The sequence below is a fragment of the Corythoichthys intestinalis genome, chromosome 19, assembly GCF_030265065.1.
Source record: "Corythoichthys intestinalis isolate RoL2023-P3 chromosome 19, ASM3026506v1, whole genome shotgun sequence".
Classification (NCBI taxonomy): domain Eukaryota; kingdom Metazoa; phylum Chordata; class Actinopteri; order Syngnathiformes; family Syngnathidae; genus Corythoichthys; species Corythoichthys intestinalis.
The window spans coordinates 39415424-39440205 of NC_080413.1; the positions used below are offsets into that span (position 1 = coordinate 39415424).

The 24782-nt window shown below is 42.9% G+C and overlaps 2 protein-coding genes across 2 annotated transcripts; both read right to left on the reverse strand.

The window, feature by feature from the left end:
• Window positions 1–3783: 3783 nt before the first annotated feature.
• On the reverse strand, window positions 3784–4786 carry LOC130907382 (uncharacterized protein K02A2.6-like). The gene has a single exon (XM_057822383.1). The coding sequence runs from the start codon at window positions 4717–4719 to the stop codon at window positions 3784–3786; it is 936 nt and encodes a 311-aa protein (XP_057678366.1). The 5' UTR covers window positions 4720–4786.
• A 10781-nt stretch (window positions 4787–15567) lies between these two features.
• LOC130907383 (protein pop-1-like) lies at window positions 15568–23003 on the reverse strand. Its single transcript, XM_057822384.1, has 5 exons — window positions 22881–23003; window positions 21330–21388; window positions 18414–18564; window positions 18226–18333; window positions 15568–15615 (listed from the first exon to the last, which is right to left on the reverse strand). Exons 1-5 carry the CDS (start codon window positions 22986–22988, stop codon window positions 15568–15570), a joined length of 474 nt encoding a protein of 157 aa, XP_057678367.1. The 5' UTR covers window positions 22989–23003.
• Between the last annotated feature and the right edge of the window lie 1779 nt (window positions 23004–24782).

The following is a 24782-nucleotide window of genomic DNA, read 5'->3' on the forward strand; positions in this document are numbered from 1 at the left end:
TATTTCTCTTTATATTGTTGAAATTCGCCCCCCCGACCCAGACGCACCCGGGAACAGCACCAGCCAAAACAAGTGCTGCTCGGCTGACGCTGCCCCGCGCGCGCCCGCCGGGAAGGCCGAACTTCGCGCGTCCTCTTATTTTAACCCCTTGTACTGACTCCATGTTTCAAAAGCCTGAAGAACACTCACTGAAAACAGGTTGACAATTTATTCGTCGACAATGGTAAAAACAAGGCAAAAACAGACGACGGAGGGACAATTCTGGATCCAAAACAAGGCTACATGTTTCCGAGCAGAAAAAATCTGTATTATCTCAGTGTCCAGTCTTTTTAAAGTCTTTGCTGACGCGGGTCATGTCGAAGGCGTGTCCGAAGGTGGGTCTGGGCGTTGCTTTTGGGTCTTCCCCTTGGTGGTCGGTTTTAGGCGACTTAGGTTCGTGCGCGGATTGGGACGCCCGCTATCAACTTTGCTGTCCGGGCTGGTTGTACTTGTTTTAGGACAAAGCGCTTTGTCCTTGGAGTTTGCTGGGAGAGGTGTTTGCACGAGTTGGTGCGTCAATCTTGTGATAAGACGGCATTGTGTATCTCTTCTATTTCTTCTCATTAAACTATGGTGTGCTATTTATTTTATATTAGTAGTGTAGTCCTACCGTAAATATGAAAATGATACTATTTCCTGATTAATTATATTACGTGTGTTAGAGTAATGCAAACAGTTAGACGGTGCCTACGAGAACCTGTACCATATGTATGTGTTAGACTATATATGTGTATGCAAACAATTATATGGTGTGTGCGATGACGATATCTTTTCCCCTTCAATATTTATCATTCATGTGTTTTTTTAATTTAGGCACTATTGTGATTCCATACATTTTGCCATAACTGCCACATACAGTCTAATTTTTTTATATTTTAACAGCAATGATGATTTTTTAAATTCGAAAAGCAGTTTGGTATAGCATTCAAACACTGTGCTGGCCGCTTAATTCATTTTCTTCTTCTTTGGTGGTATAGATACAGCAGCCAACGGTGTTTGAGCTTCATTATCACCACCGCATGGACATATTTTCCATGCACCATTGCAATGCATTGTGGGAGCTCTGGAGTGACCATAGTTTTTCACTCGATCACTGAGCCCTCTGAGGGTCCATCTCACCAAGTTCACTTTGCTGTTTTGGGAATTGGAACGGCCCTTAAGATGGTGACAGGGATTCCCCCGGGGGGCGGTGGCTAGGGCAAGTGAGCGAGGGCTCATTTAAATGGTCTGTCAATCAAATGCCATTGGGAGGGACTGAAACTAAACTTCAAATAGGTTAAATGCATTTAAACAACAAGTTTGTCTACAAATTATAGGGTATCGACAAATAAATAAAGAATTGCCCAAATAAAATTTGATACAAAACCAATAATTTGATCATTCCCAGGTACCGACGTATTGCCATCAAGCGCGGAATACGTCTCCGGCTTATTGACATGAGTCGCTGTGCATTTTGTGCGATGTAGAATAATGGTGCCACCAGGGGGTGGCCAGGCCTGGCCACGGCTCCCCCCAATGAATTTGTTGGCCACCCCACGCGCCAGTATAATATTAGATTGTAGTAGCTGCGGAACTCAAAATGTTGACTGGACTATTATGGACTATGCACATTAACACAATATAAGAGTGTACAAAATACAATATAACACAATCAACAAAAGTATATCAGTAGGTGTGTCCTTAAGTCAATCTGACAGTTCTCTACTGGACTGTTTATTAACTACAACATAGTAAAAACCTGAAATTGTGGCTTTTATTTTTTGGTGTGCCAACTTAAGGTTTTAAGTGGCCCCATTTGGCCACCCCTATGAAGAATGTCTGGAGGCGCCACTGATTTGGAATTGGCAGCAGAGCGCTACTCCAAAACCTTGTGGTTGTTTCATGATTTTCTTGCCTGTGAGTGAACGGGTGCAGGTGTGTTCCATTTACGTCTTTCGCTCCCCCTCCGCCCACTTTACCTCCGCCCTCCAAGTGGCCTCCGTGTGACATCATAGCAAGCGTTCAAAGCAAGTGAGCGAGGGCAACTCAAACCGTGATTGGAACGCAGCCAGTATTTGAGCTTCATTATCACCACCGCATAGACATATTTTCTGTGCACCACTGCAATGCATTGTGGGATATAGGGAGCTCTGGAGTGACCATTGTTGTTGGTTTGATCACTAAGCCCTCGAAGGGTGGATCTCACCAAGCTCACTTTGCTGTTTAGGGAAACATCCCTTAAGATGGCGGCGGGGATTCCCCCAAGGTGGTGTGCCGAGGGCAAGTGAGCGAGGGCACATTTAAAACCACGATTGAAACGCAGCCTAACTTAAAGCAGCGTTCCAATCACTGTTTGAGTTGCCCTCGCTCACTTGCCCTATGCACTTGCTATGACGTCACACAGAGGCCACTTGGAGGGCGGAGGGAAAGTGGGCGGAGGGGGAGCGAAAGACGTAAATGATACACACACAAAACAACCACAAGGTGTTGTAGTAGTGCAATACTCCCAATTCCAAATCAGTGGCGCCTCCTGAAATTCTTCATAAGGATGGCCAAACGGGGGCCACTTGAAACCTTGGGGAGGCACAAAAAAAAAAAAAGCCATATTTTTACTATGTTGTCGTAATAAACAGGCCAGTAGAAAACTTTCAGAAAGACTTCTGGACACACCTATTGATATACTTTGGTTGATTGTGTTATATTGTATTTTGTATACTATTATATTGTGTTAACGAGCATAGTCCAGTCAACATTTTGAGTTCCACAGCTACTACAATCTGACATTATCCTGGTGAGTGGGATGACCAGTGGAGTGGCCAACAAATTCAGGAGCAATGGCGAGGCCTGACCACCGCCTTGTGGCACCATAGTTCCAACTCACACAAAATATATGGAGACTCATGTCAGCTGATGTTTTTATAAGATTTTATCTTCTTAACTTGACTTGATGGTCGTGAGTTGATGAAGTAATAGTTATTTTCAGTTGATTTGATGGAATGGTGGAATTTGTTTTGTCCTGCCTACTTGTAACGAAGAACTGTCCATTTTGCTTTTCGTGTAGGGTATATGAAAGGCAAAACATTCGTACAACAAAGACACTTTCCTCAGTAGCTCACTGCACGAATGCTATTTTTAGACCGCAAAGCTGCCTGTCTGTTATGTACTTCCCTGATCTAAGTACATGTAAGGCCGAGACTTGAATGGAACAACACTTCTTTATTCAGTGTGCTTCTCATCATATATATCACAGAGACATAACAGAGATTCCTTTTTATACTGTAATACCACACCCACAGGAAGTGCACACTATGGCAACAGCAGTGTGACATAAATATGTCACATCTCCTCCCCCCTTACATAACATGTCCCAGAAATAAACACAAAAATACCTCCTGTTTTCCCCTCATTACTTATTACTTATAAATCCAATCTATCAGGCGGTCGCCTGTCGCGTGCAGGATAACGACGTTCAACAGTCACTTCCGATTTCCCACTTGTGGAAACAGGTTCCGATACCGTTTCAGGTTCCGTTTGTGCATTGGTTGGATTAGACACAATTACAGCAGGATTGTTTGGGTTTGACACATCCGGTAAGCTAGACATTTCTGGTATAATTACACTGCTAGCATCATCACAATCAATAGACAGTTCTGGAGTAGTGTCTGATGTTCCCAACAATTGATCCACATGGCGACGCCAAACACCATCAGCTATCTGAACGGTGTAGGAAACAGGCCCAGTTTGAGCAATGATGGTGGCAGGGGCCTACTTTTCCTCACTCTGGTAACTCCGGGCCATAACAGAGTCACCAGGTACAAAAACTCGGTTCTTGGAATGCAGGTCTCTGTACTTGACTTGCTTCCGTTGATCCATTTGAACAATCTCACTCAGGGTTGGTGGTTTCAGAAGATCCATGCCAGTTCGTATCTCTCGAGAAAACATGAGGCTCGCTGGCGATACTTTGGTAGTTGCATGCACAGATGTTCGGTATTTGAGGAGAAATTCGTGTAGTCTCTGATGGAGTGTACTTTGCCCTTGTGATGCTTTGAGAGCATGTTTGAGGGTCTGCACAAACCACTCTGCCAGGCCGTTGGTTGCTGGGTGATAGGGAGCCGACTTAATGTGTTGAACACCATGGGCTTGCAGGAATTCAACCATTTCTTTTGACAAAAATTGGGGGCCATTGTCTGAGACGAGTTGTGCAGGGGCTCCGAAACGACTAAACATCTCCCCTAACTTCTCAATTGCCTTTTCCGATGTGGTTGATTTCATGATAGCTACCTCTGGCCACTTACTATGGGCATCGATAGCAACCAGAAACATTCGATTTCCAAAAGGCCCCGCAAAGTCAATATGAATGCGGTGCCAAGGGTCCTGAGGAAAATCCCAAGGATGAAGTGGGGCTGCAGGTGGATTGTTGCGAATCTTCTGGCAAGATGAACAACTTTTTACCGTTCCTTCGATCTGTTTATCTAATCCTGGCCACCAAAAATAACTTCTTGCCATTTCTTTCATTTTAACAATACCACTGTGACCTGCATGCAGTTGCGCAAGCATTTTAGCACGCAATGACTGTGGCACAATCACTCTCCTCCCCCACAGCAAACAACCCGATTGAACAGAAAGTTCCCACCTCCTATCCAAAAAAGGTTTGCGAGCGGTGTTCTCACACTTGGTTTGTCCTTTAATTACCATGTCCATGACGACTGACAGGTCGGGGTCGTTCCGAGTTGCACGTTTTACTTGCGACGCTGAAATTGGTGCATGTTCAACATTTCAGAAATAGAATATGTCCACTGAGGTAGGTTCATGTTTTGTGACAGGAAGCGGCAACCTCGAAAGTCCATCAGCATTGCAATGCAAATCAGATTTACGATACTTGATGTCGTATGAGTGAGCTGATAACAACAAAGCCCACCTCTGAAGACGTGCAGCAGCCAGCGAAGGGATTCCTGCATGAGGTCCCAAAATCGTTGTCAGTGGTCTGTGATCCGTTAACAGAGTAAACTTAATTCCATACAAATATTGGTGGAACTTCCTCACACCAAAAATAATGCTCAATGCTTCTCGTTCCAATTGAGCATAGTTTGACTCTGCTTTGTTAAGTGTTCTCGATGCGAAAGCAATTGGTCTTTCATCTCCGTTCGGGAACACATGGGAGATGACAGCACCCACCCCATAGGGTGAAGCATCACATGCCAGCTGTATTGGATATGAAGGGTTGAAATGAGTGAGAACATCTGATGAAATCAGGGCGTTTTTCGCATTTCGAAAAGCTTTGTTACACTCATTCGTCCATTTCCATTTTACATCTTTGCACAACAGCTCATGCAATGGTTTAAGAAGTGATGCCAAATTGGGAATAAACCGTCCATAATAGTTCAATAGACCTAAAAAAGATCTAAGCTGATTCACATTTTCTGGGGCGGGTGCATCCACAATGGCCTTTGTCTTTGACGGAGCCTTGTATAGTCCTTCGTGGTCTATCACATGCCCGAGATACTCCACCGATGGTCTCAAAAATTCACATTTTTCCTTGCGCACTCGAAGACCATACTGCCTTAGCCTTTTTAAGACAGCATCCAGGTTGTGAAGATGCTCCTCGTCGTTGGCACCGGTGCAGAGAATGTCATCCAAGTAACATTGTACTCCTGGCAATCCACTCAAAATTTGATCCATAGCCCGTTGAAACAGAGCAGGAGCAGATGTGATGCCAAAAGGTAATCTGCAATATCTGAAAAGTCCCTTGTGCGTGTTAATTGTCAGCCACTCCCGTGATTCTTCATCCACATGCATCTGCAGATAAGCTTGGTTGAGGTCAATTTTGCTGAATTTTTGACCACCGCTCAGACCTGCAAACAAATCATCGATCAATGGAAGTGGGTACTGCTCCACACAAAGCACCGGATTCAAAGTCACTTTAAAATCGCCACATGTGCGAATTCCGCCATTCTTTTTCGGAACCGGCACAATTGGTGTCGCCCATTCGCTGGTGGTGACTGGTTCCAAAACCCCACTTTTGACCAACGCATCCAGGTCAGCCTCGACTTTGTCACGAATAGCATACGGCACTGTCCTAGCCTTCATAAACACAGGTTTGCTTCCTGGTTTAATGTGCAATTTCACTGTAATGTCCTTCATGCTGCCCAATTCCTCACGGAAAACCTCTTCATTCTTGTCCAGTATGACTTGTAGTTGTGAAGAACCGTCTGACAGCTGCCGAACTTCTAGCCATTTTACACAAAGTGCATTAATCCACAGTCGTCCCATTATGGAAGCAAAATTCCCTTTTGTGACATACACTGGAAGTTTAGCAGTTTGATCCTTGCATTGCACAGTAATGTCAGTCATTCCTTCCATGTGCACTTTGTGTCCAGTGTACGCTTTGAACACAGTGTCTGATGGTCTTAATGGAAGGTGTCTCAAACACTGTTTATAGACTTGGTAAGACACAAGCGATGCCTGTGATCCAGTATCTATTTGCATTTTGACTGGGTGACCCTCTAACTTTGGTGTGACCCAGTAACACCCTGACTTCCCGTCCACGCTCATTACATGCACGGTGTGCATGTCACTTTCATCTTCGGAAGTAGAGGCACTCTCTACCGCTTTGACATATTTCTTTGTTTTCTTCTTGTCATTCATTTCCTTATCTTTGTCTGTGCTTGTTTTTTTCCGACAGGCACGCTCAACATGACCCTTCTTCCCACAATGATGACAGTTCATTTCTTTGCACCAGCAGGTGGAGGAAAGGTGCCCTGTTTTACCGCACCTAAAACAGGGACCAGCAACATTGCTTTGGGTACTTGCCACTTGGTGTATTCTGCTCGTAATGTTCAGTTGTTGAGCCTCCTTTGAAGCCATTTCCATAGCCACGCTTACATCAAAGGCTGTCTTTAATGTCAGTCCACTTTCTGAGAGTAACTTCTTTTGTGTTGCTTCGTTTCTCAGTCCACATACCAATCTGTCTCTTAATGTGTCTTCTAAAACATCACCAAACTCACAATGTTCAGCCAGCTTCCGCAGCGCCGCTACGGACATAGTGACAGATTCCCCCTCTTCCTGATTTCTCCTGTGAAATCGGAATCTCTCTGCTATCACAAGGGGCTTGGGTGAAAAATGTCCATTAAGAGTTTCCATGATTTCCCTGTACGTTTTACTACCAGGTTTATCGGGTTGAAGCAAGTTTCTCAGTAGATTGAAAGTCTTTGGCCCAATAACGCTCAAAAACGTGGGCACCACTTTCTCTTCCGCTATTTCGTTAGCTTCCACGAAATAGCCAAACCGCTCTGTGTACGAGCTCCACTGTTCCACAAGCTCATCAAAAAGACCAACAGAGCCGATAACTCCCGCCATAGCGCCTGGTTATACAGCACCTTCAAGCTCCTTTTGAAAACTCCACTCGTCCTCCCCACGAAGTCACGACGTGGAAGCTGAGGTCGGCGCCGTCTGTCCCCAGGAGCACCGCGACCCGCAGTAAACTCCAAAAACAGCACGTCCAAGCTGACGCAGGTCCAGACGTCCTCGTCACCACTTTTGTTATTGTTATGTACTGATGTGCTTGCCGTACTGATGATGTCAGAGATGCATGTAAGGTGGAGCAAGCGGGAGAGTAGAGAAAAAGAGGTAAACGCGGGAATGTGGCCGTGTGTTGACAACAGGGAATAAAACTCATACATTGTTTCAATACGGAGTTGTTCCTTTTAGATAGGAGTCATTATCTAACAATGGCGACGAGGATACTGGATTGACCTAAATCCGACAAGTTTGACTGCGTTTTGGAGACAGTATGGATCATTTGCCGAAGTTTGAGTGCTACACCGAGCCTGCTACGCTGGGACCGAGATGGACTAGGTGGCTGACGGCGTTTGAGCTGTACGCGGACGGGAAAGGCTTGATTCTGGCCGCGGACGCGGAAGCTACGGTGAGACAGAGGAGACGGGCTCTGCTCCTACACCATGCCGGCACGGACGTGCAAGATATCTTTTCTACGCTGCCTGACACGGGAGGAGTGACAGACTATGATAGAGCAGTCACGGCGCTGAATGACTACTTTGTGCCACAAGTAAACACGGCGTTTGCGCGCCAGGCTTTCTACCAAGTTGCGCAGAAACCGGGAGAAACGGTGCAGCAGTTTGTGACGAGGCTTCGTCAAGCGGCGAGAGACTGTGCGTTTGGTGCGGACATCAGCAATCAGATAAGAGATGCGGTGTTGGGCAAATGCACATCGGATTATGTACGGAGAAAAATACTGGAAGAACCTCAACCGACGCTGCAGCGCGCTCTGGAGATAGCCGCGCAGTGCGAACGAGTGGAGGCCCAGATGTCAGCGATGAAAGTGACCGACGCGGACGGCGCGGAGGGGGGAGCGACGGTGAATCGTGTCTTCTCCAAGACAGAGGGGAAATCGCGAAAATGGAGATCAGCACCTCGAGGAGATCGGGGAGAAGGAAAGGAGCGATCGAACAAAGTGTGCTACAGGTGTGGACACGGAGACCACATGGCCAAAGACTCTGCATGCCCAGCAAGAGGACAGACGTGCAGAAAATGCAATGGAAAAGATCACTATGCAAAAATGTGCAAATCAAAAGGTAAAGACAACCAAACTGTGAAATGTGTAGAAGCGGAAAACAGTGATGCTGGGGACAGACACTATGCATTTACAATTGATGATGATTCAAATACAGAGAGGGTCATTTTTGATGTGGGGGGAGTTGATCTTCTTATGTTAATTGATTCTGGGGCATCCAGTAATATTGTTGATGAAAACACATGGGAAATGCTTAAAAGTAAAAAGATAAAATGTGTATCAACTAAAGCAGTTTGCAAACCCCTGTACCCATACTCCTCCAAGGTGCCCCTACCAATAATGGGTGTGTTCAGATGTGATGTTAAAGTGGGAAAACGAAATACTGAAGCTGAATTCACTGTGATACAGGGAAGGGGGGAGCCACTACTGGGGAGGAAAACTGCTATTGAGCTAAGAGTACTTAGAGTGGGAACCAATATAGCAGCAGTGATAGATGTTAAATCTGAAATACAGAATAAATACCCCAAACTGTTTAAAGGTGTTGGTAAACTTAATACAAAGCAAATTCGCTTGCATATTGATGAGAATGTGACACCAGTTGCACAGCCCCTAAGGCGGGTGCCCTTTCACCTAAGAGAGGCAGTAGAGAAAAAAGTGAATCAGCTGCTGGACCTAGATATTATTGAAAAGGTTGAGGGACCCACACCTTGGGTGAAACCCGTGGTTGTTGCACCAAAAGAACATGAAGATGACATTCGGATGTGTCTTGATATGAGAATGGCGAATACAGCTATTATCAGAGAAAGGTATACAATCCCCACGGTGGATGAGCTCTTACAGGGAATGAACGGGTCTGCTCTTTTCAGTAAATTAGATCTGAAATGGGGCTACCACCAACTAGAACTCCCACCAGAGTCCAGAGGCATCACTACATTTGCAGTGCACACAGGTACTTACCGATATAAGAGACTCATATTTGGTGTTTCATCTGCTAGTGAACAGTATCAACGGGAAATTGCAACAGCTACAGCTGGCATTGAGGGGGTAGAAAACATCTCTGATGACATAATTGTCCATGCCCCAGACCAGGAGACTCATGACAAGCGACTCCATGCAGTTCTGAAAAGGTTGGAGGACTGTGGGCTGACCTTAAACAAGGAGAAGTGTCAGTTCAATATGGACAAGCTCATCTTCATGGGCATGTTACTCTCACAGAAGGGCATAGGTCCCACAGCGGAAAGGGTGAGAGCAGTAGCAGAGGCACGAGAGCCTGAGAACGCCTCGGAAACCAGAAGTTTCCTTGGTCTGGCTGGATACTCATCCCGGTTCATACCACAGTTTGCTAGCATATCAGAGCCACTGCGGAGGCTTACTAAGAAAGACACACCGTTCATCTTTGGGCCAGAGCAAAAACAAGCATTTAAAATACTGAAGGAAAAATTGGCTGAGGCTGGCACGCTGGCGTACTTTGATAAGGACGCCCCTACTAAAGTCATAGCGGACGCAGGACCAGTAGGAATAGGAGCAGTGCTGGTGCAGCAGCAACAACAACAAATGGTGCCCATTTGCTATGTCAGCAGGAGCCTGACTGACTGTGAGCAGAGATACTCACAAACGGAGCGAGAGGCCCTTGCCTTGGTGTGGGCATGCGAGAGACTGCACCCATACATCTATGGAAAAAAGTTTGACCTCGTGACGGACCACAAGGCTCTGGAGGCCATCTACACCCCGACCTCCAAGCCATGTGCCCGGATTGAACGGTGGGTGCTACGGCTCCAACCGTATGACTTCAGAGTAGTCCACGTACCCGGAAAGGACAATATTGCAGACCCCCTGTCGCGACTGCTGGGAGCGAGCACGACGGAGGGGAATCACAAACACGGAGCGGAGGAATATGTGCGCTTTGTGGCCACACATGCTACTCCACGAGCACTTACCACCAGAGAGGTAGAGGAGGGCTCGGCAACGGATGATGAACTCAGGGAGCTGAGATGGGCCATACAGAGTGGGCGTTTTGACAAGTGCCAGGTATACGCACGAATCGCGTTTGAACTGTGTGTGGTTGGACAATTGGTGCTAAGGGGGACACGCATCATATTGCCGCATGCTCTCAGAGACCGGGCCCTGGAGTTGGCTCATGAAGGACACTTGGACATTGTGGGCACAAAGCAACACCTCAGGAGTAAGGTGTGGTGGCCTGGTATGGACAAAGCGGCTGAGAAATATGTGAGGACGTGTCACGGTTGCCAGATTGTGTCAAGGCCAGATGTGCCGGAACCTCTGAGGCACACAGCACTTCCAGATGGGCCGTGGCAGGACTTAGCTACTGATTTACTAGGTCCATTACCAACCGGACACTCAATATTAGTCGTGATCGACTACTACAGCCGTTATTATGAATATGAGATCCTGCAATCGACTACTGCTGAAAAAGTTATTGACAGCCTGGAGAATATCTTCAGCAGGCATGGCCTACCTATCTCGATCCGCTCTGATTGTGGGCCACAGTACATGTCTGCACAATTTCAAGCGTTCTGCCAGGAGAACGGAATTGAGCATGTGAAAACCACACCGAAATGGGCTCAGGCCAACGGTGAAGTGGAAAGACAAAATGCCTCATTAATGAAGAGGATTCGCATTGCTCAGTCTGAGGGGCTAGACTGGAAAAAGGAGCTACGCAAGTATGTGACCATCTACCGATCCATCGATCATGCCACAACAGGGAAAAGTCCTGCAGAGCTCATGTTCAAGAGAAAGATCAGAGGAAAGCTCCCAGATATCACGACACCACAACGAGACCTGGAGGTCAGAGACACTGATGCGGAAAGAAAAGGTAAATCAAAAATCTACACAGACAACAAAACAAATGCAAAGTACTCTGATGTGTCAGTGGGCGACCAAGTCCTACTAAAACAAGACAAAATTGACAAGTTCACAACGACCTTCAACAGGACCCCACACAAAGTGATCAGTAAGGAGGGAAACAATGTGGTTGTCGAAGCACCAAGTGGAGTGACCTACTCCAGGAACACCACATTTGTCAAAAAGTACTACACGGAGGATCCAGCTCCACAGTCATCTAGCAAAACACAAATGACTTGGAGTGAGAATGAGGACAAACCAAAAACACCTGACATGGAGTCCAACACAGAGATTCAAACTAGGGTGTCCATGCCCAAACCTACCACAGCTGTCAGGTGTGAGAGACCCCGCAGGCAGATCAGGCTGCCATCGAGATTAACCGACTTTGTTATTAAGTGAAAAGCCTGTCTGGTGATGTTTACATGCACTTATTGTTCATAGGGTCACTTTGGAGGAAAAAGAAAAAAAAAAGAACGTTCTGAATTGTTTGTGTTCTAAATGAGAGAAAAAAAAGGAAAGTTCTGAATTGGTTGTGTTCCGTATGAAAAAAAAAAAATAGACCTATTTGTATTGTGAAGAAAAGAGTTCAATTTCACTGAGGTTCTGTGCATGGCATACTGGAGTTTAATTCCTAGTAAGGGGGGGATGTTATGTACTGATGTGCTTGCCGTACTGATGATGTCAGAGATGCATGTAAGGTGGAGCAAGCGGGAGAGTAGAGAAAAAGAGGTAAACGCGGGAATGTGGCCGTGTGTTGACAACAGGGAATAAAACTCATACATTGTTTCAATACGGAGTTGTTCCTTTTAGATAGGAGTCATTATCTAACAGTTATGTACTTCCCTGATCTAAGTACATGTAAGGCCGAGACTTGAATGGAACAACACTTCTTTATTCAGTGTGCTTCTCATCATATATATCACAGAGACATAAGAGATTCCTTTTTATACTGTAATACCACACCCATAGGAAGTGCACACGATGGCAACAGCAGTGTGACATTATGTCACAACGTCACCATCATAAACCGGAAGGGGGTCAACATAGAAGCGCGCTCGCATACAACCAATGCTAGTCCTGCTTGTTTTCTTCCGGTAATCTTTCAAAAAAGAACATGCCGACTAAACACTGTTGATATGGAAACGACTCTAGACATTACGACCGTCCACATATAAAGGATGTTTTCTTCATACGTTTCCCGAAGCCAAAAACTCAGAGGGACAAAATGTGAACAATGGATCAACTTGTGCGGACGTGAAAAAGACCAGTTTAACGCCAGCAAGGTGAAGCCATTCACCTTCGTGTGCAGTTAACATTTGGTATGGGGCCATGGTCCTACTGATCGACCATCCTGATCCATTGCCTGCCCGGAAGAGGTAAGCCATGTTGACATTTTAACTTCTTTTTTAGCGTGGCGTTTTGCGGTACTGCTTCTGTCAGACAATGAATGACCTGAAAAAACATTAACCATGTTTGGCCTTGGTCCTTTTGTCCAAATGTGGCATGTTATGTGCGGTACGCTCAGGGGTCGCGTTAACCGAATATTTTCCGTCGTTGACCGATTTTTTAAAACGGTGACGGAAAAAACTGAAGTCCATCCGTCATTTTGACAGGTTGCAATTCACACCCCAGACCACAGGGTGGCGAGTGGGCATATTAATTAGCTATTGTCTCTCTTGATGCATGACGTCGCATGTCAAGGCAACTGAGTGTCCGAAGTTTCTTCAAAAAGCCCCAAAACGACGATGGTGTTGATAAAAGAGGTGAAAAAAGAGGGACTGCACAAGCGGGCACGCAATGGCGTACCGCACGCAGGCTACTTTTAGACTGTGACGTCGCATCGTAAAGCGGAAGTAAAGCCGAAGTGGGACATTATAGACCCGCCCTCGCGTAGACCCAACGTAAAAAGTGCTACTTTTCTCCGGTAATGAACATGCCGATCACGCATTGCTTTTTTGGAACTTGTAGAAACGACTCTAGACATTACGACACATGAAGGATGTTTTCTTCATACGTTTCCGGAAACCAAAAACTCGAGAGGAAAAAATGTGAAGACCGAATCAACTTGCGCGGACTTTAACACCAGCTCGGCGAATCCATTCACGTTTCATATGCAGTAAACATTATGTTGGGTTGGCATGGTCTTTCAGAGGACAAAGAGGTAAGCCATTTTTATATTTTTAACATTCTTTTAGCGTAACGTTGTGCTGTACTGCTTCTGTCTGACAATGAATGACCTGAAAAGAATTACCAATGGTATCTGACTGCCACTGTTACCGTTTCTGTTATACATATAAAAAAAACAACTTTAGTAAGGGGGAAGTGTAAATAAATTACAGAATTAAGATGTGTTATCAATGAAAAAATTAAAAGTGTTCGTTGGCTGTCACTGAGTAGCATTTCCGATCGCTACACAAAGCTAACTAAATTACCCCCAAGAACGGTATGAGACGTAGGACAACCAGAGGATATATAAGAAAGACAGGGCTGATGGTAAAGGATAGCTTGTTGAAACAGGAGAATGTCATTGTCAGTCGTGTCGATAAAAAAGCTAAAGCTATGCTTAGGTCGGCTCGTTTTTTTTCGTCTTTTTCAGCCTTCGACATTAAAGCCATCTCTTTAACTGAACATTTTTATGTTTTTCCACATCTTTGCCAGTCAATTTGGCACCAGGCACATCATTTTCGGAGAGAATTGGTAGGTTTAGCTCTGTAAACATCTCCTTTGTACACGATTTCCATTCATTTCCTATTAGGGACAAACGGTGGCTACCTACTAGGGCCACAGCTGTTTTTGTCACTGCGGAGAAAAAGTTACTTATTCATCTGCTTGATGTGTGATGGTACGGTGTGGATTCTCTGTTAAGCTTGTTCGGACAGAATATTAATTGAAAATGAATGAAAACTAAATACTATTGAATATGTTGAAGCGGTATGCAATGTTAAGAGTCTTGTTAGCTGGAATTGCTGTGTCCAGCCGCTGTAGCTCTGCTGCTCTCTGTGAACTGTCTATTCAAGCCGGACTGCGCACGGCTCTTAAGTGTCTCTGTCACGTGACTATGTTGTAGCCGGTAACGTGCTCGGCCAAATGAACGCACAAGTGAATTATGCTAAACAAAAGGTCACCACAATGTCATTATTATCATTTTAAAAAATTAAGTGACAGGTAAAAATAGATTATGACCGGATTTTTATGACCCTGTCAGTCAAAATGACAGACAACGAAAAAGTCTAGCGCAACCTCTGGGTACGCTATTGAAAAAGGATACCTTTGGATACCTTCTGTGGGCACGAGAAACGTGCCCTCCACTTACTGGCAGAGCACTTGGTCATGATATGAGACAGCTCCCCGGGCTATTATCAGCTTTGAATCTGTGGTAATTCAGTAACTACAAAATATTGTACTGTAGTTTTGTGTGGGAGGCTTCAAAAATAGAGGGGGAAAAAATGAATCGGCATCAAATCCCTCAGGGCAGATGCCTTGACTAAAAATCTTGGTCTCTACATTACAGATGCTAAACAACAAAATTGATTTCAGGAACAGGCAACATGGATGCGTACCATAATTCCAAGCCACTGGAATGACATCACCCAATGACAATGTCCTATGACAATAAATTTAACTTCACCCAGTAACATTTTTGGCACCTAAAAAAACAAACACGCCAGGATTTCAGTACACACAGCAAAAATGTATTTCATAAAAAACAACAACAACAAAAACAACAACTCTAAAAAGGACAAAGATAACATTTTAAAATATACACTATTTACATAAAAAAAATCAAAACAACACTAAAAAGGACAAAGATAACATTTTAAAATATACACTATTTACATAAAAAAAAAGATCAAAACAACACTAAAAAGGACAAAAATAACATTTTAAAATATACACTATTTACAAATGTAAGAGATCGTCTGGCCATTGATCGATGGGCTGATTTGCCAGGTCCAGTAAAAATTCATTGAATTCCTGCTCAAGGCTGAGCTCTGCTGTCCCGTCAGGAGAGGAGGGTGGCGAATGGGCAACTGGAGCAGGGGCCACAGCAACCGGATAGTCGATGACCGGAGCAGCGGCAAATGGATGGGCAGAAAATAGAGATGGAGCAACCGGGTAGAAGGCGACCCAATAGGCAGCTTCTTGAGACGCATCAATCAGAGATGCGGTGACTGGAGAGGCAGCGGGGAGTTGGCTCGTACATCCTGGGTAAAAAAAAAAAAAAATCATTGATTACCACCCACAACTTCAAATAAGATTACATATAACATTGTATTAATTTCTAAAAAAAATACAATGATAATGAATAACAAGAGAATAATTGATCACATATACAGTACAGTAAGCCAAGATTTTGTTTCAAATGACCAAGAATATTCATCCTGCCCTATAAGGGTTCATCGGGTTTGTGTCCAATACTCATAAGCACCAACTGATAACTCTATTCATGATTTTTCTTGGAAAGTTTACAGTTTTTCACAATTGTTAACCCACAAAACCTTAACTTCACGTACTATTCGTTCAATTCGAATTGTCACCACTTCGCACTCCCTTATCTCCCGTAGACTTTCCTTCTTTACACTCTGATGCCAATTGCCCATCACGTTGTTGTCTCAACACAACACAAAATATTCAATTGTTCCACACACACCTCTCATGTAAAAACTCAAAGCATCAACCTTCAACACACTGCAGTTTATTGTATAATTTGTTGTCAAAACATGAGACACAATGTTCCGTTGTTACACACACTTCTCATGTAACATGTCAGTGGTATCAAGCTAAAACACAAGTGTTCAAAACTCAACACATGGAAGTCTTGTGAACATATAGCAATCAGGAATGCAGCATATATCAAAAGGGGAAAGATCCTATTTTCAGATTCATTTTCATTCATACGGTGTGTTTCATTTGAACTGCTTGGTCTTGTGCAGCAAAAGCTTAGCTGTGTATACTCAATGTATGTGCGTCAGTGGAAGTACGACTGTGTAGAAAATGAAAACACGAGTGAACACAATGTAACGATTTTACAAAAGGAGTGTCAGGTATAGAAGTTTGTGTGTGCAGTTTTCAGTTTTGTGTTTGCAGTATTGAGAAATCCGTTATTGTATTGAAAAACATGTGTTAACAATCATGAAAAACTGTAAACTCCAAAATAGATGTGAAGGAAAAAAAGAAACTTACGTGATACCAGGGAACACTTTCTCCTCTTTCTTTTGCCCTGGAAAACAAAAACAAAACACCTTTGCATTAATACAATGGCGCCAGAGAGAATACATATCCTATTCATCAGCAGTTCCTTGAGATTTGAGGCTTGGAACCAGAGGTTGCGCTAGACTTTTTCGTTGTCTGTCATTTTGACTGACAGGGTCATAAAAATCCGGTCATAATCTATTTTTACCCGTCACTTAAATTTTTTAAATGATAATAATGACATATTCAATAGCAGTGTTGGTCAAAAGCGGTGCGTTACTTACTCAACTCTGAATAAATTGAAGAAACTACCAGCCATGTTGTGTCTACTTTCTTCTCTGTTGATTTGTCATCCAAGACTCTGGGTGCGTTCAGGTTTCAGAATAGCGCACGTACTTCTGACTCCAAGCTGTTTGTCCCTGCTCATTCAATTAGGCTACGTTCATACTACAGGTCTTAATGCACAAATCCGATTTTTTTGTCATATCCGTTTTTTTGGCGTGCCCCTTCAGACTGCTTTTGTCCATTGAGACCATTCAAGTATTACGCATGCGCTCTAATTCGCAGTCTGACACGCGCCGGTGCGCAGAAGCATCAAAACAAATGACAAGTCATCCGTCATTCCAGGGATATATATTTTGCTTTTCAAAAGGAGGAGACAAATAACATAAATAATCCCCGTTTAGGCTTATATTCACAGTTTATATGGATCCATAGAATGCACGCACTGTCCGTGCATGTCACACACAAATACGGGCAGTTTGCCCCGACTCTCTCAGACGGGCTGCAGCCAGACCCCTCTCCCGACTCTCGGCCGTGTAGGAAATGTTGAAATATAGCTCACATAGAGCAGAGAGAAAACCGATCATTCTCATGCTTATCCTCAACCCATTTTAATTTTTTTTATGACTGTTGTCAAGCCCTTCCCCAAAAGCCGTGTTCACTGCAAGCTAGGCGCTAATAATGCACAGCTGAAATCGGATTTGGGACACTGGACGGTACAGACCGCCGCGACAGTCTGGAAAAATGTGGCCCAGATCGGATTTGAACCACATACAAAAATGACCCAGATCGGATTTGAAATGGTCCACTTCTATGCGACTTGTCCCGTTCAGACCGTCAAGTTAATGCCTGACTCGAGTTGGAAAAACACGAAAAAATTGGATTCGTGCATTAAGATCTGTAGAATGAACGTAGCCTTAGACAATGCTCTCCAAAGCTTCCTAACGTTTCCGTGTTTGCTACACCTGAATGCTAGTTCGGACATTTTTCCGAGTAAGGCCAACGACGTCATGCACCAAGAGAGACAATAGCTAATTAATATGCTCACTCGCCATCCTGTGGTCTGGGGTGTGAATTGCAACCTGTCAAAATGACGGATGGACTTCAGTTTTTTCCGTCACCGTTTTAAAAAACCGGTCAACGACGGAAAATATTCGGTCCCCTGCTTGGAACGTCAATCTAAATTCTAGTCCTTTACACGTTATCGATGCGAAGAGTGGCAGATTGGAAACATTTTGTTGGGCTAGGAAAAGTATAAAAATACCCAACAAGTCATATGCATGACCATGCGTGGCCAAATGCGTGTACGCGTGCGTATGTGTGTGCATAATAGGACTTACATAGTTGTCGCGGGCCGACCAGTTGGGATATTTTATTATGTGCTCCTGGTCCAAGCGCACCTGCTCCTCAAAGTATTTTTCTTTGTCACTAGAGGGGAGTGTTTTCCACTGCGGACAAAATGACGAGAGTGTCAACACACAAAAACGTACAATTGAAGTAACAATAACAGTGCGTCCGACAAACTCACCGTCTCTCCTAGAAGTTTATTAATGCTGGCACTGTCTTTGTTGACATGCAACTCTTTCAACAAGGGGCGCTGTTCCTTCGCGTATATCATGAACGCGTTAAGTGGCTTTTTGACATAGTCCTTTCTATCCTGGACTAATTTCCTCTTTTTCCTGTTTCAAAAAACAAACACAAAAGAAAACAACCAAATCAGTTTCGTGTTGCCGGCCAGCTGATGCACATCTGGATATGTGAGGAGCAATAGAGAACTCTTACAAAGGTTGGCATGGACTTCAGCATCGCCAAAGTCCAACTGTAGAGGTAGCCAGTACACTGCAAAAACACACTTCTTTAAAACTAGTTCAATTCCCTTGTTTTCAGTGTCAATCTACTAGAAATGAAATGATCTGCCAGTGCTTCAAGTAAATTTGACTCAGATTTCTTGAAATAAGAAAAATAACTAGCTGAAAATAAGCTTAACAGACTTATGGAAAAGAAAAAAGAAAAAAAAAACTTGTTTGTCAGAAATATTCTTGATTCAAGAATAGATGTTGTTTAAAATATCATTTGAGAGCAACTTTTTCTTGATGGAGGTGGAAAATGACCAATTTTTAGATGTATGGGCCCAATAAGAACAAATAGTAATATTTACTTGAAGTAATTGGAATAAACTGACACATTAATCTGTTAACTAGTCTTTAACACTCAAAGCAAAATGGAGAACATTATTGGACTAGATTTGATATAAATGATCTGATTAAAACATTATAAACAGGGGTGCACATAATTTTTTTGCCCAGGTTCTCAGAGGAGGACCTGGAGATGTGACTTGGTCCTCATTGAGCTTGAGAGCCGACCCACCTAATGCGATAAATTTATGACAAGCTTTACTTAGAGCCAATTAACTTTAATTAATTATATTAACAATTAATGCCTGATTAACATCAACTGGCACAACAAAATTGCCATTACTTTGAAGTGAAATGTAAAGAAATAAACATAAACGCACCAATTCAAAATAAAGGGCATTATGCGGCTCCCACATTAACTCCAAGCCTTTTTAAAAGTGGGATGTCCTCCTCATAAGACCTCAATGAACGTGCATGTTTAGCTTTGTAAAATGTGAGCAAAAACACGTTTGTCAGTGCATGGCGCTGTTTTCATTACCTTTATTCCGCCACTTGTCCATAGGGCGAGTACCGTGCTGTCTGACATTGATAGTTTGCTTAATTGCCACATGCTCTCTGTTTTTTCGTGCTTTTCAAAGTTTGGATGGCTGAAATTCTTTGACCCTACATAAAATGCGCTGCTCTTATCGGCGACATTGGGATTCTCACGGCACATTTTGTACCGCATTTCCGTGCGAGCATCATTTACTTCTAGCCACGGTACCTGCTGCAGCCACTTTTCAGCAAAAGTCCTTTTTTCGGTAGCTCCGGTGACGTCTCTGTCGTCTGTCTGTCTTTTGACAGGGGTGGGGGAACACGGAAGTAATTACTCAGTGTGGCCTGCCTCTTCGACATTTTAAGAAGTTATTTTCTCGTGTCCGCCGCAAATACAGTGGTCAGCCATCGGTACGCAAAAGCGTATGGAACCCGTTGAGGGCCAGCGCGTTTGTCTACGTCCAGTACGCATGCGCGCATGCGGACCACTTATGTGCACCCCTGATTATAAATTTGCTTTGTACACCTGCTCCTGGTTACATAAAACATAAACAAATATTACACTGCAAAGACACAACTCCTTAAAACTAGTTGAAAGTCCCTTGTCTTCAGTGTAAATCTACTAAAAATAACTGCAATTATCTGCCAGGGCTTCTGGTAAATTTGACTCAGATTTCTTAATATAAGAAAAATAGCTTGCTGTAAACAATCTTAACAGATTGATTTTGAGCAATAAATTAGAATGTTTAATCTTAAAGGGTACCACGGATAGAAAGACATGTAGGGGTGTATTAAAACCCTTCTTAATGTTTTCGTTTTGAATTTCTAAAATTTTACATTTAAAAAAATAAACTAGTAGCTCGTTATTGTTGTTGATGTCACATGGCCACGCTGCCATATTTCACAATGTCACGCTTTAACTATGTAAGGTAGTGATTTAAACACACCACAAGGTGTCAATGGCCAATTTTAAATGAATGAGATCAAGCCAATGAGTGTGTTTTGTTCCTCAACTTACGTCGTAGCAGTGTGTTGTCTTCACAACAAACAAGACTCCTGATAATGGCTCCCAGCATCCTTGTTTGGATATTGTGACTAAATATTACCATCCAGCGTATTTGTTGAGCTAAACGAGTTGCTAAAATGTTTAGAGTTTAGCCAAAGTCTGACTAAGTTTTATGTGTATTTTGCATATTTATTTTTATTGTGAATGCCAGTCCTCTTTGCATTGCTGTTTAACCGTGTTTGAAAAGTGCCTCATTAATACAGATTGAAGCATTTTTCTTTTTGTGAACATTATTTTTTGAGAGATATATTATTTTTGTTTTATTTTTACTATATGATAGTTATATTGGTTGTGAAGGAGTTGCCCAAGCTGATGCCAATAAAGAGCATGTGTCCACCCTCCTTTCTCTCTGTCTTACACCCCAATGTGGATGAAAGGAAAAATATGGCATCAGTCAAGGGACAAAATGCACTCATTGGCTTGAGCCCTAATTAATTTAAAACTCATCATTGAAACCTTTTGGCGTATTGAAATGACATCATCAATGACTTTTAGATGTATGGTCTTGAGAAAAACAAATAGTTATTTCACTTACGTTTGGTAAATATTCTCTTACACATTAATCTGTTACCTGTTATCTGTCTTTAACATTCAAAACAAACTTATTTGACAAGATTTAAGAAAACTAATCAGAATTAGACATTATAAATCTGCAGTATAGGCAATGAAATATGTGTGTGACATGTGTTAGTAATAGTATGTTACTTACATGCTGACTCCAACAGGATTTGGGAGCCCTCTACAGAATCCGGCATCAGTGCTGAAGTGCTGAAGAAAAAAACAAACAAACAATGAATATCATCTAAAAACTGTTTCCGAACCATTTAGATGCACATACAGTATTTGATGGTGAAAACGGCATAAAAAATCCTTGTCAAATGTGGATAGTTTCCTCTCGTGGATTGCACAGAAACATGATCATGCCCAGTGTTGTTAATCTTACTTCAAAAAAGTCACTAATTCCAGTTACAAATTACTTCTCCCCAAAAGTAATTGAGTTAGTAACCCAGTTACCTCAATGTAAGAGTAATTAGTTACCTGGCAAAGTAACTGTCGTTACTTTCATGTTCTACACGTTATAACCTGATCCATTCTATAACGTCTTTCACATCAAATATGTTTAAATAAAGTTATATATATATATATATATATATACATATATATACGTGTGTGTGTGTGCGAGTGTGTGTGTGTATACGTATATATATATATAGGTCACACTTTTTATTCCAGTTTTTAATTTACCTATATAACAGTGTAATGGTATTCAAACTTTCAAATGCTGTGAGCAATATATATAATTATTATATTGTACAATAGGAAAGGACAACGCCCACTTGGTGATGATAATGCAAACTCAACAGGAAAACGGTCCATTATTTTCAATTAATTATACCCACCTGAACTCCACAAACTGTATGTAAAAAGAAAAAAAAAGTTGCCCGAGAGTTTATGATAACGTTCGCCACGCGAAAAGCTATTGCTAGCGAGACCGTGAATGCTATGCTAACGCTCCGAGCCACCTAGCATCGCGTTTGCAACGGCGTCAACACCCCGCTCCCTCGTCCCCACTCCGGCTCTTCTTTCTCCGTGTTCTCAGCCAACACGCGCGTCATTCGACTAAATTGCGGTAACGTATTAACGTGCCACTCAGTAACGATAAGGGCGTTGCAAATAGATTAGATTACTCACTACTGAAATAAACAACCGTTAGTAACGCTGCTGTACTCTAACCGTTATGAATAACACTGATTCATGGCACAAGTTTGAAGACAAGTATGGCAACTTACAGGTGCTTCAGGGGGAAGCAGCTGATGAATGCTTTCATCTACTTTCTGGACTAGGCCTTGTTAGTGTACAAACAAACACACAAAAAAAGCGTATATAACAGATATGCTAATATCCAAGCCTTATTTTTAGGTTTACACACGACTGATAATGCACGACTAATGCAGTGCCGTCTCACATTTGTGCCCGAACACTAACGTTTCTAGTCCTTATTTGCAAAATTCCGTCAGCGATGTTAACTTAACAGCACATGTGCAAGAACCATTTGCGCATTTTCACTCAAAACTAGACTTTCATGCACCGTCGGGAAAAAAAAAAAAAAAAACGGGGGAAAAAATACTTAAGCGAGCAGATGAAACATCAACTCGCACTGCTTCTTGAGGCAGCTTGGTTTACTGGCACAAGTCAAAAGTGAAGGACTTTCCGTTAACTGCAATATTCATTTTTTATGATTATTATATTTGTTTCTTACCTGTTCCTGGGCAGGAGAACTTGGTAGTGGTAAGCTTCTCAAGTCGTGGTCAACTAGATCGAAGAGCGAGCTCCACTCAAGTCGATGCAAACTTTGGATGGACTCCATTTCATTTGCGCACACCTTGATGTGTCGAAAGCATTAGATGAACTGATGGATACATTGCACTTGACCGTTGAGTCACGTGCCACTCCGACGTCACTGCTTGTCCAGCAGAGAAGGGCGTTGAAGGGCGTTTACCTTTAATTAGCGAATCAACTCATCGGTCAAGTTCGCATGGTAACACTTTTTCCCCTCTTTGATATACGTCACGGACTGTACCGCCGCTCGTCCAATAGACCCTACTCACGTGACGTCACAGCCACGCCCCCGCGCCATGTTGTCCGGATACTAGTCATGTTAATGCATTAGCGCTTCGTAAATTCCTCCTATTATGGCGTGTTTTTCTGCTCGTTAACATTAATAATCAAAATGGTGAAGTCGTGTGTGGCGGTCGGTTGCAAAAACAGAGAAGATAGACGGAGAGACTTGAATTTTTACCGTATTCCGAGAGACCCGAAGAGGAGACCGAGATTGACTGCTGCAATTCGACGAGAAAACTGGGCTCCAAACGACTACCACAGATTACGTAGTAGTCATTTTATATCTGGTAAGATGCATTTAATATATATTTAGAGGGTTTTGGGCTGAGAACCACAATTAAGATCATTGCTAGGCTAATCGCCGACAACATACACTCAGACGTTGTGAATGAACTACCTGAAAATATATAATTATAAGGGGATAATCAGACAGTTGTCATACAATTAATTTACAATTTCACTATTGAGGTCAAAAGCCAAAAAATAAATTCAACTAGGGACAATCTGGAGTAGTGCTATTGCACTTCATATTTATTACGTATTATATATGTATGCAGTGAGAGTGCTATCGCTAAACCATATAAACATTAAAAGCCCTAGCTCCATTGACAAATGATATGAAATACATTAGACTTGACAGTGGATGTTAGCAAGAACAAAAGATTTTGAATTGAAAATTTCGTAACTCACCTTCCAAGCACAAGATTCCTGCCGAATTTTCGTGTACGAGGACCTGTTTCACCCAACCAGCAACGTAGCATTTATAAGCCTCCAAGCTCTTAAAGTTTTTCAAACTTTCGTGAGAATAGGCTGATTTTGTGTGGACAAGATAGTTGTAAATATCAGGATATCAGATGTCAGGCGAAGCCAGCGGGTCGAAAAACATCGATTTAGGCATCAAATACGGATCTGGCAAATGGATAAACTGAAGCTTTTCCACGTAACGCCTTTTATGCAACGGATCCAATGAGTTTACAGCGTCAGATAACACCGGGGCTTCCATGAATTGCTCTATAACTTGCTCGACTAATTGAAAACAATGAGAATAGGTCTGAAAAAGAGGTACAATATGGCGGCCGGAAACAGCGACCCGCCCATTTTGTGACGTAGGTGAGTAGGGTCTATAGGAAGCCGCGAAAAATGCTAACCGTCAACTCGATTTCTAAGTGTATATAAAAACCTGTCACCAAAATGTAATCATTGCTATTATTACACGAATACACCCTTGCCGTTTACCAACGACTGAATGTAAAGCAATGTGGAAACATAGATTTAAATGGTGTATCGCTTACCTAATTAAAATGGCGGCTACCCTGTCAGCCATTTCGTAGCTTGTTTGGCTTCCCGCTAGGTTAGCTTCGTTAATCCCACGAGCCACCGCAAGCAGCAAATTTTAGTTTTCGTTTTCATAAACATGCTAAACGCATGCAATTAGAACTAAAAAGTATCATTTCGTTTCATTACCAGCAGATGTCAGGGTAGAACGTTGATGCCTGACAAGGCTGCCGGTGTTCAGCTGTTAACAAACTGTGGAGGTAGA

What these genes read in the sequence shown, in the direction of transcription:
- LOC130907382 (XM_057822383.1), bottom strand. Translation starts at nt 4,719, where the DNA reads ATGGACATGGTAATTAAAGGACAAACCAAGTGTGAGAACACCGCTCGC.
- LOC130907383 (XM_057822384.1), bottom strand. Translation starts at nt 22,988, where the DNA reads ATGGAGTCCATCCAAAGTTTGCATCGACTTGAGTGGAGCTCGCTCTTC. An exon ending in AATCCTGTTGGAGTCAGCAT is followed by an intron (nt 18,565 to 21,329) that starts GTAAGTAACATA and finishes TTTTTGAAACAG; the next exon opens with GAAAAAGAGGAAATTAGTCC. An exon ending in ATAAACTTCTAGGAGAGACG is followed by an intron (nt 18,334 to 18,413) that starts GTGAGTTTGTCG and finishes TTTTGTCCGCAG; the next exon opens with TGGAAAACACTCCCCTCTAG.